This window comes from Diaphorina citri, unplaced genomic scaffold (genome assembly GCF_000475195.1).
Source record: "Diaphorina citri unplaced genomic scaffold, Diaci psyllid genome assembly version 1.1 scaffold97, whole genome shotgun sequence".
Taxonomy (NCBI): domain Eukaryota; kingdom Metazoa; phylum Arthropoda; class Insecta; order Hemiptera; family Psyllidae; genus Diaphorina; species Diaphorina citri.
Window position 1 is genome coordinate 329,498 of NW_007377534.1, and position 18,325 is coordinate 347,822.

An 18,325-nucleotide genomic window follows, 5' to 3' on the forward strand; every position below is an offset into this window, starting at 1 on the left:
CTATAGATCTTTTCAATCCCAAAGATGAGTCAAAAGTCGCATCTCTACAGTGAAAAGAGTATTTTTTTTTTTTTTTTAAACTCATTCACTCTTTAGACGCTTTCCCAGTGGCGTAGCGTCCATGTAGGGCGTGTATGGCGGCCATACACTCAAAATTTACTCAAATACCCTTAAATATTAACTTTAAATATTTATGAAGAAGTATGTGCATGACTTATGTAGTAATGTGCATGGTGATGGAAATTAGTGCCCTACACGCCTTACACTTCTCCTCAGCTACATGCGGTCTTGTTTGTGTTGCACCTGTTGCTATGGAGACCAGAAGAGAGTCGAAGCCACGCCCCCCACAGTTGAAGTCTAACTGGTTGCCATGGAAACAACGAAATATTTTCTTTTATCCTCACAAGGTGATTGAACTCCAAGTAAATTAGGTCCCGGGTTGGGCTTGGGTTCGGACTTTTTGTTTCTACAGTTTAGGATGGGAGTGGTAACTTTTGCTTAGTTACCACTCCCATGGCAAACTGTAGAAACAATATCCTGTCTCAACCAGTCCGAACTCAACCCAACCCGATACATAACCACGACCTTAGAGATGTGTGAAGAGTGAGTGAGTTATAAAAAAGATCGACTCTTTTCAGTGAACTACTCGGTCACTGAGTCAGATACTAAAACATGTAACTCACTCAACTCCCTGTAGGTACTTAAATATATTGAGATCTGACTCATTGACTGAATAAAAACTCCTTTTTTTGTCATTAAAAATTCTCCCATTGGTGACATTTCTCATTAAGTCATCGGTAAAATCCACCATGAGTAGGTCACTGAAAAGTAGAGATGTGTAAAGATTCATTGAGCTAAAAAAATGAACTACTCTTTTCAGTGAACTAGATCCTCAAGAGTAGTTCTTTAGTAAATTAGGTCCCGGGTTGGGCTTGGGTTCGGACTTTTCGTTTCTACAGTTTAGGATGGAAGTGGTAACTTTTGCTAAGTTACCACTCCCATGGCAAACTGTAGAAACAATATCCTGTCTCAACCAGTCCGAACTCAACCCAACCCGGTACATAACCACGACCTTAGAGATCAGATCCTAAAACAGTCACTGAGTCAGATCCTAAAACATGTAACTCACTCTTCAACTCCCTGTAGATACTTAAATATATTTAGATCTGACTCATTGACTGATGGTGGATTTCACCAATGACTTAATGAGAGATTTAACTAATGGAGAATTTTTAATCATCCAAAAAGGATATTTGGGGGGAGTCACTTCATTCGTAAAAAAAACGGATATTTTCACCCATTTCCCGATTTCTTTTTACGTTTTCTTTTTTAATAATATGAGTGAGGTACTCCGTTACTCATATTATTGTATTTATTTTACTATTGTAACTACTGTTAAAAAATATGAGAATAAAATAAAGGACTAATAATACCTACTAATACTAATAATAATTCTAGATTTGTAGGCAATTGAGTTTGCACTTTTTTTTTATTAATACTGTCAACAAATAAATTATTTCTATTCCTTTTTAGATATTTAATTATTTATGCTTGTCCTTATTTTGAACTCTTCACGGGACTGCAGGCAGTGGATTCAAAGGGTTTCATAGCGGAAAATAAATTTATTATAATGATTTCTAATATAGCTAGAATGCTAGATAGATGTTATGAATTTTTGATACCTACCTATTCTTATATATTTTTTATATTATTATTTTTCAATAAAATATGCTTTGTTTAATTTCATTTAGATTAGGTAGGTACCTCTTTGTGTCCTATATTGTTTGTTTTTTTTTTTTTTTTTATCTCCTTTAAACCTTCCTGTAGGTTGGATAAAAATCTCATTAGTATAAAAATCCTACAGTTATCAAGAAAATCATGGTAGAAGTAGGTAGGTATTAGGAAAAAATAAAACTAGAGAGGAAGGCCTAAACATGAAATAAATTTTTGATCCCTGTTTGACTGCACTACCACAAGAAATTTTTGATCCCTATTTGACTGGACTACAAGTCAACGAAAATCGCTTCGTGTGAACGAGCCCTTTGATAATATTCAAATTTACATTCGCGGGAATTTTTGAAAATTTCAGTTTTTTTTTATCAGAAGTGAAAAATGATCAGAATGGGTGGTGGTTAGATAATTACCTCTTTCCAAGAAGCAGAAGTTAATAATTGAGAGTAGAGTTCTTCCTAGCAAGTGTCAAGGACATGCCCTAAGGTCATCGGACGAACTTCTATCCATTCTGAAGAGGTAGGGAATCATCAAAGCTTTGTATTGCATGATATGTTGTCCATCCGTGTAAATATTGTACTTTATTTTATCCTGTAGCAGTCAAAGCTTTTCCCTCAGAGGGAATCATTAGTCTCTTTAATAGATTACAGGAAATAGGAAATACTGGTTATTGTGTACAAATTTTACATATGTATGTAGTTACAATACATTTTCCATTTCCTGCGTGTGTACTGCGTACATTTATTTCTTGAGCTGTGTGCTTGGTACTTTTGTTTAGCTATAGTGCTACTGGGTTCTTGCTTGTGTATGTAGTTAGGTTATTGTCCTAGGTAGTCTATTTTTCATAACCTAGTTCCTAGCTGTTCACACTTATTTTAAGTATGTTTGGATAAGTGTCATAATGAGACTTAAATGTACCGTAATGGGGATGGGGTTATGAAGGTAGGAAGTGTTATCAGCATTATTGGTAGAAGTTTTGATAAGATAAGACAGTTCATTGATAGGCATGAGTGGATTTTATTCACCTTTAAAAATAGGAATATGAATGTATTTTTTCTTATGATTGTGATTCATTGTGTGATAAGCATTAGCTGATTGTTTTTTTTTTTTTTTCCCCCAAGTCAATTTTCATGTTTTTTTCTCTGAAGTTATCTCTTGCCATTACGCATTACGGTGTATAAGTACGTAACAGAATACAGTTAAGTGAGCATCTTGATTTTTTTTTTTTTTTTTAATATGTTTTAAGTAAAGTCAAGATTTAGGTACTTTATTTTTTCAAATACTTCTATTTTTTTATTCTTCTAGATTCAACCATCTCTCAACTGTATCATAAACCCAAATGGCTTTCCTTCATCAGTTGAAAATTATCATTTGGAAAAATTGGACCACAAGAAAGAGAAGCAAGGTGAGCTTGAAATTTCAGGCTTAAATAGCAGCTAAACCCTCTATTTCTTGAGACCTGGCCTGCAGATGCTTTTCTATATCTCTCTGCAAAATTTTAGTGACCTGAGGCTAAAGGTGAAGTTTGAGCTTTTTCCATGGTTTAGCTCTAAAAAGCAGGCCCTGGATATAATGGCTGAAACAAACCCTCTGGAAAAAAGGTCCAAAACTATTTTTTATCTACATAATTTATTGAATATTGACTAACAAAAATCTAAAGTCCCAAATATTACCTACATTGTTTATTATTATTATTTTAGGTGAGATGCATCACTGATATCATATGGCCACTCTTCCTGTTCCTTATTTTGGCCTGGGTGAGAACTCGCGGACTCATTGTAAACAAACCAAATTGTAAGTTTACTGTCAGCATTAGATTAACAAAGCTTTATGACAATAAGTACAATAACTCATGTGGGTCTAGATAGATATTGGAAGATGAAAATTGTGGACTAAAAATTAGCCCCGCTTACTTCTGGGACCCCAAATTTTAATGGGCGACATGTTTTGATGTTTTAAACTCTGCTACAAATTTAATCAAAATCAGACCAGGCAATTGTGATTTATATTGGAACAAACATTCATCCAAACCATGTGTCATCAAAATTGGACCAGACAATCACTACTTATTCAGACTTATTGTAAAAGAAGCATTCATCGAAACCAAATACAAAACTGTCAAGTCAAAACATAGACCTCACTATTGGTTGATCAACTAATGCTGTCACTTTATTTCCAGGTCACTACTATGGCAAACCCATGCCGTCCAGTGGTCTGTTGCCATTTGCTCAGGGTTTCCTGTGCGGATTTCTTAATACTTGTGAACACAATGCGAGTGACACTGAACTACCTCATGAACAGATCAACCCTAACAAGTAAGTGAACCTAGCTTTGTGATTGGGTAAAACGGTTGGGACTTTGTTTTTAAGATAAAGTTGGGTGAAGAGCTCTTTAACTGAGAATCCTACCATTAAAGGAAAAAAAAGAGGGAAAAGATTTGCTCCTGGATAGGGTAAGTGTTTGGTCCTCTTAAGGGGTTTTCCAGACAAAATCTGTCATTTTTGTGTTAATTGTTAATTTAAATCTTTTTCCATTCACAGCTTCATTGAACTGGTGTCCAAATTGAATCGGCTACTTGTCAACAATTCTGAAGTGGATCAACGATGGGAGAGTCTGAGAGATGATTTGAAACCTAAAAATGTCAACCGGCAAACGGACAATAATATTGAGAGAGTCCAGAATACAACAAACAGAGGTAAGTGAAGATTTGTAGATTCGTATAAGTTTAACCCATCCCTTGGGGCAGTTGGCCCAAAACCTAAGCCTCAGAGTGGACTTTTTGTGTATGGAGTTAAGCTGGAAATATCTAGTTAAGATGAAAAGAGATTTGAAGTACAAAAAAGAAAAGAAGGAGAGGAGAAAGATAGCCGTTCTGAGAACGAACCTTATCTGTTTAGGATGAAGTTCGCTCCAAGCAGGAATGGATAAAATCCGCCTCGCTACCTAGCAGCCTAGCACTTACAAGGCTGCCCCTTATCTATTTACATTGGAAACTTTGGTGATTTCGTTTTGCAGTTTTTTCTCGGATCAAAACCTGACTAGTTCGTTAAATTTCCTGAATGATACTCAGGAGTCTATGCAATACGTTGTACAACTTCTTCAGGTAATTTTAGAAAAGATTATTATTATTTTTTTGAGCTTAAGTGTTTGCCACAAGATTTGTTTCCCACTTGATACACTTAGATAAATTTTATGACTAAATTAATTTTTTGACCTCAAGGTACTGAAGTACTAAATTTTTTTTCAAAAGAAAGTAGTTTCCTATTCAGTTTGAACCTCAGATACATAAATGCAAATAATAAAAAATTAATTTAGGTACCCACAGTGAATAAAAAGTGACTTTTTTGGAATTTTTCCAGGATTTTCCATGGCATCGTTTCTGGATAAGAAGGAGGTGTTGTCCCGGTATCCCAACATATCCGCTCAAACTCTGGATGAGTTCTTTCCAATCCAATTCAATCTGTCTAACTTTACACCGGTAAGTTTTGTTCCCTCCATTATTTAGCTCGGTAGGTCTTAATTTAGTTTATAATTGTAAATTATAAAGGTTCATCATCATCATCTGTTTCAATCCTAAGATTGGTTTATAGCTCTCCATTCTACTCTATCAGATGTCTTCCTCTTCATGTCTGCATATGTTATAAATGTTAACTTTCATAAATAAATGGATACCAAAGGTACAACAACAAATATGTATTGTATTGTGTTGTTAAACCCATAATATACACGAGATCTTGTTTAGACTGCTGGGGTAAAGGGACTTTTTAGTCTCATTCGAGCAGGATAAGCAAGGTATATTCTATTCTACTTAATTTCGATGCCTCCCCATCTAGGACGTGGTATCATCTCTACAATCAAACGCGTCCGGTGTCTATTGTAACACAGAGCTGATGAATCAACTCATCATCAATGAAAACAGTAGCTACTACGCGGCCAGACTATGTAATAGTTCAGATGTCAAAGCTCAAGCCATTGCCAATGTGTGGGCAGATTTGTTCACCTCGCCCCGCTTTAAAGCCACGGTGAGTAGATTTCGGCCTTTGAAATAGAATCCTACAATTAATATTTGAAAATATTTCTCTCAAGGTGTGTCCAAATCCAAACATAGTCGACCGGCCGTCGATCGATGACCTTTAGGGAATGTTAGTACTTGGCTTAGAGGATTCTTTTTATTTCTTATTATTTTTTTGAGCTTAAGTGTTTGCCACAAGATTTGTTTCCCACTTGATACACTTAGATAAATTTTATGACTAAATTAATTTTTTGACCTCAAGGTACTGAAGTACTAAATTTTTTTTCAAAAGTTACTGAGTGTATTTTATGATGGTTGCGGGGGTTCGTGAGATTAAATCCGGATACCCTAGGGGTACACGGGAGAAAAAAGGGATGAGAACCGCTGCTGTAGAAAATCTTAATAGAGAAAAAACTGTTTCATATTTATGGTTCTGCTTTTCAGTGCGTAGATTTCAACAAGATAGTTCCGTACAATGATTCAGCCACGGCAGAGAACGATGCATTCCTGAGAATGAACAACAATACACTCTGGGCCCTGATAAACTTTACTCAGCCTGGCTATGACAAGCTCAAACCTACACTGACGTACTCTATTAGGTAATAATTCGACCTTAAATTTCACATTAGAAAGTATTGTACTAAATGCATAATCGTCAATTTTTTTCTTTCTTTCTTTCTTTGATAGAGGGAACTGTAACTGCTAAGGTCTTATCGTCCCGAAATCGAAGATAGAAAAAGGATAGGAGAAAGCCGGCCGTTCTGAGATCGAACCTTATCTGTTCAGGATAAAATGCGCGCTGGGTGGGAATTGAACCCGCAACCTAGCTTACAAGGCAGACGCTCTACCCTCCAAGTTAACTATACTGGGGGGCTCAACGAAAAAAAAAAAAAAAAAAAAAAAACTTAATATTTTTCCAAATGAATCTCTATCAAACAAATGACTTGATATAAAAAGACCCCATTGGTGACTTTGGTTAAAAATCTCTAATAGGGAGCTATCTCCCCGCGTTGTTTTATTTCAGTACTCTCAATATCAGGACATCAATAGAACTGTACCCGCCATTTTGCCGATACTTCGTATGTATACTAGAATGATAACCAGTACGACAACCCTACGGAGTGTTAACCAAATGGTTACGTAAGTGATTTACATATTATTATTAATTTATGACTTTACGACAGGACTTTTTCCTTTCAACTTATGTAAGGTCAGGATCGCGCTTTGCGACAACTCGCCTTTTTCAGTATGATTTAACCAACTCTTACATTATCCTTATATGGGACTCCCAATTTAGTGAGAATATTTCCCTAGTGTGTTATGCCCGGGGCCACAATCTGAGTAAAGCAAAGCTGAAGCGAAGCAAACTTGGATTAAGCAATGCTAAAAAAAATTAATTTTGAAAAATCAACCAATTAGATTGCTTAATCCAAGAGTGATCTTAAACCTACCTTCCTACCTAGTTTAAACTCTTATTGTGGTCCCAGCCATTAAATATTTTTGAAAAATAAGACAAATTGTTATAGAGTTATGAGAAAACAAATGCAAAAATCATTGAGTTGAAACTTTGAACTTAGTTCGTTCGTTCGTTCAATTGTTCTGTCCTCCATACAGTCTGTTTGTTTGTTACGTTTAACGAGCTATTTAACACAGTCTGTTGTTATATTAAATTTGGTCCTCTTGTTTTACATAGATATGTCAGATATGGCCGTACAATACGATAGATTAACAGATGTGACTGGAAATCTGATTAGGATGGAGCAGGCATTCTTTGCTGTACTACTTTATTAATTGTCAGAATAAGTCTAAGAATTTTCTTCCTGTAGTCTACAATTATGGGTCTTTGGTTTTACAGGGATATGTCCGATATGGCCGTACAATACGATAGATTAACAGATGTGACTGGAAACCTCACTAGGATGGAGCAGGCATTCTTTACTGTTCTTCAGTTCTTCTGTGGCAATACCAGTGCCAGACATACGCTGGAGGAGTATAAGAACTCCCAGATGTTCGGAGCTAAACTGTAAGTAAAAAGAATAAGTTGGACTCATATTCCGGGGTCTGGGGTTCGAGTCCCCGTAGTGACATAGATACTTACTTACTTTCCGTGTCCGCAAATGTCACCAACTTTAGATTTGAAATCTCCGGTGATTTGCCACATATGAGTCGAAAAATTACAAAAAAAAAAAAATAATAATAAATAAATGCGGCGCAGTTATTTCATGTGCAAATGGAGGACTTAAGCCCTTACCCTAGTGGGATAAAAAAAGATTGGAGAATTAATGTTGAATAGGCTTGGGAACATTACTTGAAGAAAAAAAAAATCTGTTGTGACGCAGTGGGAATAGGGTGGAAAATCTTGAAAAAGTAGACTGAATATTTGGAAAAAATGGACTGGAAAACCGAGAATAGTCAGGGAATTTTGTTTTTCCATTTTGGTAGACACCCTGAATAAAAATATAACTTTCATTTCAGAATGAGTACAGCCCTCATCGGTGACACTTACATTAGCGATCGCTTCTACACTCTGGACCCTAGATCTCGGCCCCTGTACGATTTGAAGTACATTACGTTTGGTTTTGCCTACCTACAAGATATGGTCGAGCAATCCATTATACAGGAACACACGGGACGAGAGTCGACACCCGGTATTGTTCTGCAACAATTCCCCTATCCGTGCTACATAGAGGACCAGTAAGTAGAAAACTAGAAATGTTTAAACTATATTGGGGACACGGTTAGAAATGTGTAAACTATATTGGGGACTGGGTTAGCCCAGTGGTCGAGTGGATTGGAACACATCACATGCCTTCAGGCACACTCCATTTGTCAAGGGTCTAGGTTTACCTTGCCCTTAGAATCAATTTAATTTGAAGTGGTAACGCCCTTGCTTGCCATGCAGAAGGTCCCGGATTCGATACCCGCTATTGACAAAAAAAAATGTACTCGTTTTTTTTATTTCTAGTATTCTCGTGTTGAGCCAGCACCTAAATGGGAAGTATTGTGTCTCTTCTCGCCCATCTGATGAGAGGCATACTGCACGATAGGTATGCTGCGACACAGACAACACGAGTCTAATATAGTAGGTTGTTTTATTGCTACGAAACAAAAACTCTTTTTCATTGGAACGGCAAATGAAAATTGAATTTTCGACCTTTTAAATTTACTCTCTTGGTACTTCATATTTAGATTTTTTTTTTCACAACTTTATACATAGGAAACGACGTTTTATTAATAATTTAATAGTTTTGAGACTTTAGATTTAGATTTTTTAACAACTTTATACGTAGGAATTGAACTTTTATTCATATTTTTTTCCCCTAATGAGAATCTTCTTTTTGTCTTTGTTTCTCTACTCCTAGATTTATCAAGGCGGTATCCAAAACATTTCCCCTGTTCATGGTACTGTCGTGGGTATTTGCCTGCTCCATGATTTGCAAGTCTATCGTATACGAAAAACAAGAGAGGCTGAAAGAGATGATGCGAGTTATGGGTCTTAGTAATGGTGTACATTGGACGGCGTGGTTTATAGACTCGATTGTGGTTATGATTATTACTGCTGTGCTTCTGTCCCTGTTGTTAGTGGTGAGTAGGGAAAACGACCTAATAGTCAACTCCAAGCATTTGAAAACAACAACTAGTGTTGAATTGTTTGAAAGAAAATATATTTTACACTGTTTTAGTCTGGTTGGGAGTGTTAAACAGGGAGTAGACCAGCCTGATATTTCCTTTGCTAAATAATTAGCAATGGTTGAGTGCGAAGGGCATCCACTCGTAAGTAAGGTCAGTAAGATGTAGTCTTAACCAGTCACCCATCTAGAAACCATCCACGCGCATCGTTGTTCAACTTCAGCGATTCGTTGGTATTGGATTGAACGAACTGATGCATTGAACGATGCCCCTGGCTAGTTGACGGTCCCGAAATCGAAAAGAAAAGGAAGAGAGGAGAAAGATAGCCGTTCTGAGAACGAACCTTATCTGTTTAGGATGAAGTTCGCTCCAAGCAGGAATCTATAAAATCCGCCTCGCTACCTAGCAGCCTAGCACTTACAAGGCTGCCCCTTATCTATTTACATTTGAAACTTTGGTGATTTCGTTTTGCAGTTTTTTCTCGGATCAAAACCTGACTAGTTCGTTATATTTCCTGAATGATACTCAGGAGTCTCTGCAATACGTTGTACAACTTCTTCAGGTAATTTTAGAAAAGATTATTATTATTTTTTTGATCTTAAGTGCTTGCCACAAGATTCGTTTCCCACTTGATACACTTAGATAAATTTTATGACTAAATTAATTTTTTGACCTCAAGGTACTGAAGTACTAAATTTTTTTCAAAAGTTACTGAGTGTATTTTATGATGGTTGCGGGGGTTCGTGAGATTAAATCCGGGTACCTTAGGGGTACACGGGAGAAAAAAGGGAATGAGAACCGCTGCTGTAGAAAATCTTAATAGAGAAAAAACTGTTTCAATTTTATGGTTCTGCTTTTCAGTGCATAGATTTCAACAAGATAGTTCCGTACAATGATTCAGCCACGGCAGAGAACGATGCATTCCTGAGAATGGACAACAATACACTCTGGGCCCTGATTAACTTTACTCAGCCTGGCTATGACAAGCTCAAACCTACACTGACGTACTCTATTAGGTAAGAATTCGACCTTAAATTTGACATTAGAAAGTATTGTACTAAATACATAATCGTCATTTTTTTTCTTTCTTTGATAGAGGGAACTGTAACTGTAACACATTAGCGATCGCTTAGCAGTTACAGTAATCGTTCGCGCCGGGTGGGAATTGAACCTGCAACCCAGCAATTACAAGTCAGACGCTCTACCCTCCAAGTTAACTAGGCTGGGGGGGGGGGTTCAACGAAGAAAAAGAAGAAGAAGAAGAAGAAGAAGAAGAAGAAAAAGAAGAAGAAGAGATCCTGAGATATGATCAATTTTTGATCGCTGAAATCTCCATAAGAAATACACAGAGTGCAGAGACTGCGGGATAGAAAACTTTTCCTCGCTCGCCTAATATTTGAGTTTCGTTTATGTTTTTAGTTTGATAACTACAAGTTCGGCCATGCCTTTTCCACAAGTTTGGCCATGCCTCGGGATGAACTAGCGGGATTCCGGAGCGAAGCGACGGAATTCAGCTAGTTTAGTATATTTACAATTTTATTAGGATGCAGTAAAATGAAAGGAAAAAAACATTACTTGAAGAAAATCCATTTCGATTTTTCCTGTATGATTTGGCTTAGTAATAATAACATAAACAATTTAAACAATGAAACCGCAATCAAGACTGCAACACACTAGCACAATATTTGACGTTGACATTGGTATTTCCAGACACGGAGAGAAACATTTATTTAAAAATATATTCAAATAAAGCGGCTGCCAGTCTTTGGCTGGTTGCAGATCACAGCAAAACTATCATTCAGTTTGAAGTTTGAAATCAGCAATTCTCGTGGGGGGGCGTCAGCATTTTGTATTTTGCCTATTCCTATGTTCCAGTGTTTCTCAGCCAACGTCAGTTTCGGAGTGGGTGCATTCGTGATAGCTACCTGGGAAGAGGCGGGACTGGGTGTTCAATGTTTGTCATAATTTGCCTTACGACATCGACACAGCATTTTGTATTTTGCCTAATCTTTGTTCCAGTGTTTCTCAGCCAACGTCAGTTTCGGAGTGGGTGCATTCGTGATAGCTACCTGGGAAGAGGCGGGACTGGGTGTTCAATGGGATAACTGGGATAAGAAACTCTCCCCAAGTGATCCGTTCTCTCTGTACGACATAGTTTGGTTTCTCTACGTAGATAGCGCTATCTATTTGATACTCGTGTGGTACATTGAAGCCGTGTTCCCTGGTAAGTTGAAAACAATTGAATTTAATTTAATAAATATCTTCTTGTTCGCCTTTTACCGTGTTCAGACGGAGTCGGCGTTTTTTCTCAGCCTCTCAATCAGCCCTAACTAGGGTGATTGCTTTGGGCTGACATTTGGTATTTGCTACAAAAATATTACGAGTGGATGGTGGATGCCCTTGGCAATCAACTTTTGCTATGTCTTTAGCAAGGGGAATTCAGGCTGTTATTCTCTCTGTTTATAGTCCCCCAGTGCAGAGTGAAAATTCGGAACAGTTTTCTGGATGTTTTAAAAATATTTCGAATTGTTGGTTTGTGTGTTTTACGTTTTCACTGAGATCAATCAGCCTATTTAGTTTGGAGGGAGATTACATTTTCCCAGACGGTCACGCGTTCTAACACCCTTCCGTCTTCTCCCCTCAGGACAATACGGCGTCCCTCAACCATGGTACTTCCCCTTCCTCTCCTCCTATTGGACAGGGAGTCCCGCTCCCCCCTCCTCTGCCCCTCCCCCCGCCCCTCTCCTCCATTCCGATCCCTCCCGATGTCCGGTTTTTGTCAGCTCAATAGCCGACACTAAAAGGAGAGAGAAAAACTATCGAATTTAATTTAATAAATATCTTCTTGTTCGCCTTTTCCCGTGTTCAGTCGGCGTTTTTCGTTAGCCTCTCAATCAGCCCTGATGACTTTGGACTAACATTTGGTTTTGGCTACAAAAAATTTAGGAGTGGGTGCTCTTTGCACTCAACCTTTGCTTAAAAAAGAGGTTTGATAGAGAGAACTATAACTGCTAAGGTTATCGTCTCGAAATCGAAGTGAAAAGGAAGATCAGTTAGGAGAAAGCCAGCCGTTCCGAGAACGAACCTTTTCCGTTCAGGATAAAATCCGCGAGCCTAGTTAGCTTGGAGGGTCTTCAATCTTCATAAAATATGACCCTTATAAACATAATCCCAGACGGTCACGCGTAATGCATTTGACACCCTCCTTTGTCTTCCCCGAATCTAGGTCTGAAGAAACCTCCCCTTGACCCCCTACTACCAAAAACCATGTAGGGGGTCAGGGGAAAATGTAGGGGGTTGAGGGGAGGATTCTCCTACATTTTGACCATAGGTTTGAAGTTTGGACTTAATTTACTCATTTCCCCTTCATTTTCATAAGTGGAAAGTCATCATCGATTCTTTTGTCTTCTGTGATAAGTCACCTATTCGCGGTTTGCTCGTGGTATTCGCGGTTGTCTCGCGGTATCCGCGGTTGTTCGCGGTATTCGCGGTATCCGCGGTTTGTTCGCGGTATCCGCGGTTTGTTCGCGGCATCCGCGGTTTGTTCGCGGTATCCGCGGTTTGTTCGCGGTATTCGCGTTTTGTGCGCAGTATCCGCGGTTTGTTCGCGATATTCGCAGTTATGGGTTCGATCTCAGGCAAACGCAGATTTTTTTTCAGCTCTTTTTTTACCGCAAATAATTGATGAAATCAAAATTTTCGCCTGCGACCGGTCCTAAAATTTTTAGTTTCTATAGATTGTATAGCTCACAATTTTTGCCTGCGGCGCTGTTCCTCATGGCTATCCAGAATCTGAGCAAACGATTCCCGAACGGAAAGCTCGCTGTGAACGGACTGAATGTGAACTTCTATGAGGATCAGATCACCAGCTTCCTCGGACATAACGGCGCGGGCAAAACCACCACCATGTAAGTGTGAAACGGGTTATCAACTCTGATTTTGTCATTAAAAAAGTTCATTCCATTAACCTTGATTTTGTATAAAAAAAACCTACTTTTTGTACTAAGAAAAAGAAAACAATTGGGAATAATTAAATTTGATTTTCAAAACTTCAATTCAAAAAACTTCAATCAAGTAGCGACCAGTGGCATTGCCAGTGTAAAATGATGATACCAGGAGATGAAATTTAATAAAGGAAGCACGTAGTAATGCTGTGATACCCACTAAAGTTGTGAAGAAGCTCTCTGCTTCACCACAAAGATTCATGATTTGATTTGGTTTGAAATTCATCTTCTTTTCTCCTCTCCTCACAGCTCAATGTTGATGGGAATGCTACCAGTTTCGTCTGGCACAGCCAAGATCTACAATCATGACATTCGGACCGATATGACTACTATTCGGCGATCCCTTGGAGTATGCCCTCAGTATAACGCCCTGTTTGATAAGCTCACGGTGGAAGAACACATGTGGTAAGTGAGAAGCTGAAACTTGAACTTTAGAAATAATAATAAAAATCAAATCAAATCCAGTCCAAGAAGAAGAAAAATGAGATAGTCTTTTGAAGAGTTTGAAACCTTGTACCCTTGGTTTAAGCCCTGATTTTACACTTTCCATTTTCTTACGCGAAATAACAAAAGTTACCTATACGATTTGACTAAAAGTTAATGGACCAAAGGGTCATTTATTTATTTAATATACATTTCTTTATTTATTTATTCAATATTCATTTGTATTCAACAAGTATGCAGCCAGTCCTTTAGATGCATCGGTTCTTTTTTCTGTTTTAGGTTTTACTCTCAGCTGAAGCAAGTGCCGAAGGATCTTGCTCAGTTGGAGATATCCAATATGATAGTAGACCTCGGCATCCCTCACAAGAGAACCAGCCTGGCTAACACGCTCTCTGGTGGTATGCAGAGGAAACTGTCAGTCGCTATGGCCTTTATTGGCGGCTCAAGGTAAATTGTACGCACGTAAGTTATTATTTTATTTTTTCTGAAGACAACAGCTCATTTTTTGACCTTCGAAAAGCCTCTGGTACAGCTTACAAGAGTTGAAATTTTGGCAATATTTCAATAGTGTAGGGGGAAAGAAAGATATTTTGGGAAGAATCACACAAATGGACGAGTATCCTTTGTAAGGTAAAATACTCCTGTGGGAATTGTAGAAGGCTTCAGCATTGAAACTGGCTTAGCTCAAGGCAGCGTGCTTTGTCCATATGGGTCTTATAGACCGATTTTATTTTTGAAGATATTTTCTGGCCTATCCCTTCGCCTCGTTCGATTATCAACTTTATTATTTTATTTATTTTCAGGACAGTAATACTGGATGAGCCTACCTCGGGGGTGGATCCCTACTCTCGAAGATCCATCTGGGAACTCCTCATCAAGTATAAGAAAGGTAAATTTCCTTTTAAGCACTTCAATATCTCTTTCGAGCTGTCAAGTCTTATGTTATAGGTTATTTAACTTGAGTTGAGACCGTAAAATATGTACTAGTTTGAAAAAGGCCACCCAGCAGAATTGTTTGAATTTAAACCAGTACCACGGGGTAGGCAGGGTTACTCCAAATTTTCGGAGGCTGGCCTACAGTAAAGGAAAAAAATGAAGCTCAAGGGCTGGCCCTGTTTCTGGGTCTTGGTTTCGATTCCCGCTCTGAATGGACTTTATCCTACACAGATAAGGTTTGTTCTCGGAACGGCTGGCTTTGTCGTATCCCGTCGTCCTTCTCTCTTCGATTTCGGGACAATAAGATCGGTAACTCTTCGATAGAGGGCAAAGTTAATCGCTATCAGACCTCTGAAAAAACTATTCTACTCTATTTCCCAGGTAGAACAGTTATCTTGACCACGCATTACATGGATGAGGCAGATCTCCTGGGGGATCGTATTGCCATCATTGCCGCTGGCAAACTCCAATGTTGTGGATCCTCCGTGTTCCTCAAGAATAGTTTTGCCCGTGGCTATTATCTATCGCTCGATATGAAAAGCGCTCAACTACAAGCTGAAGACATAGGATTAGATGGGGATAGAATAAGGGGATAGAATAAGACGAATATAGTAGAAGAAGACATGAATTTATTTAAATTCATGCTGATAGGGTTAATAGATTTGATTTACTAGTAGATTTGCTTTTAGATTCATGCTAATTTATTTAAATAGCAGATAGGGCTGGAAAGCACAAACTGAAGACTTCTTCTTCTTCTTCTTCTTCTCTTTAAGTTAATCAACAAGCTCTTTTATAACGAATTGTAATCTCAAACCTGTATGCATTATTATCGCATCAAATATACGAGACCTTGTTTAGACTGGGGTAAATACACTTTTCAGTCTTGTTTGGGTAAAATAAACAAGGTTTAAGTGATGGATGTGATTCTATATTATATTTATAGTACATTCAAAGGGGAGTCTTTTCTATAAACCCCCGAGAGTCAACTATTGAATGGATATTTGAATTTGCTTTTTTACAGAGGTTTTTTTTTTATTTTTTATCTGTAATAAGTCCAAACATTGGAAAGCGAAATTTCTATAGTTTCCATTTCCTTGCTACTCACCTCCGTGAAGACGGCCTTCTTATTTCGTTTGATATACTGGTAGCGTTTGTGCCTTGTAAGCGCTAGGTCGCGGGTTCGATTCCCACCCGACGCGGATTTTATCCTGAACGGATAATGTTCGATCTCGGAACGGCTGGCTTTCTCCTATCCTGCTTTTTTCTCTCTTTGATTTCGGGACGATAAGACGTTAGCAGTTACAGTTCCCTCTGTCACACCTCTTCAGAAAAAATTCTCACCTCCGTGAAGATAGCCTTCTTGAGTTACAGTTCCCTCTGTCACACATCTTCAGAAAAAATTCTCACCTCCGTGAAGATAGCCTTCTTGTTTCGTTTGATATACTGATAGCGTTTGACATGGAGAGCCAGGTATTGTCGCCAGTAAATATTCGCCGTTCCTCTCCTGATGAAAGTTTCACCTTGTTCCTGTGTGGACACCGGGATATCTGTAAGGATATGAATAGGACAGAAAGGTATTTAAATTGTGTGATGCTTGTCACTGTTTTCAGGGTCCTCTCGGCTTTTAAAGAACAAGCACAAGTCCACACAATGGTTGCCTGCGGTTCAGGACGAGCCACTTAAACATGGCTAGAGAGCATCACTCCGGTATATGGCAGAAAAAAAGGAGTGTCCTTTCTATATCCATTTGGCTACAGCTGAAGCCGCTAAAACAACAACATTTTTGCCCAGACAGGGGGACACCCTTAGACACCGGGATATCTGTAAGGATATGAATAGGATAGAAAGGTATTTAAATTGTGTGATGCTTGTCACTGTTTTCAGGGTCCTCTCTGCTTTTAAAGAACAAGCACAAGTCCTCACAATGGTTGCCTGCGATTCAGGACGAGCCACTTAAACATGGCTAGAGAGCATCACTCCGGTATATGGCAGAAAAAAAGAAGTTAGTGTCCTTTCTTTATCCATTTGGCTACAGCTGAAGCCGCTAAAACAACAACATTTTTGCCCAGACAGGGGGACACCCTTTTTTTCTTACTTTGAACAAAAAATGATAATAAAAAAAAAAAAACATGCTCATGCAAAATAATAAAGGGCAATACAAAACCCAAAGGCAGAAACTCACATTGGTTGCTGACAGGTCCATATGTAGGTCCCGATACTGAAATCACAGGACATCATCAAGCACAAGTCAGTATGTACACGGGACACAAAACACACACAAAAAAAAAAGACAATGAGGTTAGTAAAGGATCCAAATTAGAATCTTTTTTAATTTCCCAGGTGACTATAATAAAAATGAAAATTAATACATCACATTTTTAATTTCCCAGGTAACTAAAAAAATTAATACATTGCTTTCCTGCCTATAGGACAAGGAAAGTAAAAAAAAAAAAAAAAAAAAAAAAAAAAAAAAAAAAAGGGGAAATATGAAGCACAAGTCAGTATGTACACGGGACACAAAACACACACACACACACACAAAAAAAGACAATGAGGATAGTAAGTAAAGGATCCAAATTAGAATTTTTTTTAATTTCCCAGGTGACTATAATAAAAATGAAAATTAATACATCACAGTTTTAATTTCCCAGGTAACTATAATAAAAATGAAAATTAATACATCACAGTTTTAATTTCCCAGGTAACTAAAAAAATTAATACATTACTTTCCTGCCTATAGGACAAGGAAAGTAAAAAAAAAAAAAAAAAAAATGCGTGAAGATGATATACTGGTAGCGTTTGACATGGAGAGCCAGATATTGTCGCCAGTAAATATTCGCCGTTCCTCTCCTGATGAAAGTTTCGCCTTGTTCTTGAGTAGACACCGGGATATCTGTAAGGATATGAATAGGACAGAAAGGTATTTAAATTGTGTGATGCTTGTCACTGTTTTCAGGGTCCTCTCTGCTTTTAAAGAAAAAGCACAAGTCCTCACAATGGTTGCCTGCGGTTCAGGACGAGCCACTTAAACATGGCTAGAGAGCATCACTCCGGTATATGGCAGAAAAAAGGAGTGTCCTTTCTATATCCATTTGGCTACAGCTGAAGCCGCTAAAACAACAACATTTTTGCCCAGACAGGGGGACACCCTTTTTTTCTTACTTTGAACAAAAAATGATAATAAAAAAAAAAAAACATGCTCATGCAAAATAATAAAGGGCAATACAAAACCCAAAGGCAGAAACTCACATTGGTTGCTGACAGGTCCATATGTAGGTCCCGATACTGAAATCACAGGACATCATCAAGCACAAGTCAGTATGTACACGGGACACAAAACACACACAAAAAAAAAAGACAATGAGGTTAGTAAAGGATCCAAATTAGAATCTTTTTTAATTTCCCAGGTGACTATAATAAAAATGAAAATTAATACATCACATTTTTAATTTCCCAGGTAACTAAAAAAATTAATACATTGCTTTCCTGCCTATAGGACAAGGAAAGTAAAAAAAAAAAAAAAAAAAAAAAAAAAAAAAAAAAAAAGGGAAAAAAAAAAAAAAAAAAA

At 37.9% G+C, this 18,325-nt stretch overlaps 3 protein-coding genes across 4 annotated transcripts in view; all 3 read left to right on the forward strand.

Annotated features, from left to right (window-relative positions):
• The window catches only part of LOC103524403 (ATP-binding cassette sub-family A member 1-like), a 63,645-nt gene extending 62,101 nt beyond the window's left edge, over positions 1 to 1,544 (forward strand). The window contains exons 30-31 of the mRNA XM_026833507.1: positions 268 to 431; positions 919 to 1,544. Coding sequence (XP_026689308.1) covers positions 268 to 361 — 94 coding nt within the window. The 3' untranslated portion in view covers positions 362 to 431; positions 919 to 1,544. The remainder of the gene's footprint in view (positions 1 to 267; positions 432 to 918) is intronic.
• A 258-nt stretch (positions 1,545 to 1,802) lies between these two features.
• On the forward strand, positions 1,803 to 7,793 carry LOC103524396 (retinal-specific ATP-binding cassette transporter-like). 2 transcript variants are annotated; one of them, XM_008489408.3, is made up of 9 exons: positions 1,803 to 2,250; positions 3,037 to 3,136; positions 3,432 to 3,525; positions 3,911 to 4,046; positions 4,272 to 4,426; positions 5,091 to 5,209; positions 5,565 to 5,753; positions 6,768 to 6,883; positions 7,599 to 7,793. In XM_008489408.3, exons 2-9 carry the CDS (start codon positions 3,071 to 3,073, stop codon positions 7,768 to 7,770), a joined length of 1,047 nt encoding a protein of 348 aa, XP_008487630.1. In that variant the 5' UTR covers positions 1,803 to 2,250; positions 3,037 to 3,070; the 3' UTR covers positions 7,771 to 7,793. The 2 variants fall into 2 exon arrangements, with proteins under 2 accessions (XP_008487630.1, XP_008487631.1); XM_008489409.3 differs by lacking the exon at positions 5,565 to 5,753 and having other exon boundaries at positions 1,816 to 2,250; positions 7,599 to 7,785.
• A 5,357-nt stretch (positions 7,794 to 13,150) lies between these two features.
• On the forward strand, positions 13,151 to 15,353 carry LOC103524404 (ATP-binding cassette sub-family A member 1-like). Its single transcript, XM_008489415.1, has 5 exons — positions 13,151 to 13,281; positions 13,627 to 13,782; positions 14,101 to 14,268; positions 14,625 to 14,710; positions 15,139 to 15,353. The coding sequence occupies exons 1-5, from the start codon at positions 13,151 to 13,153 to the stop codon at positions 15,351 to 15,353; spliced, it is 756 nt and encodes a 251-aa protein (XP_008487637.1).
• The last annotated feature ends 2,972 nt before the right edge of the window (positions 15,354 to 18,325 follow it).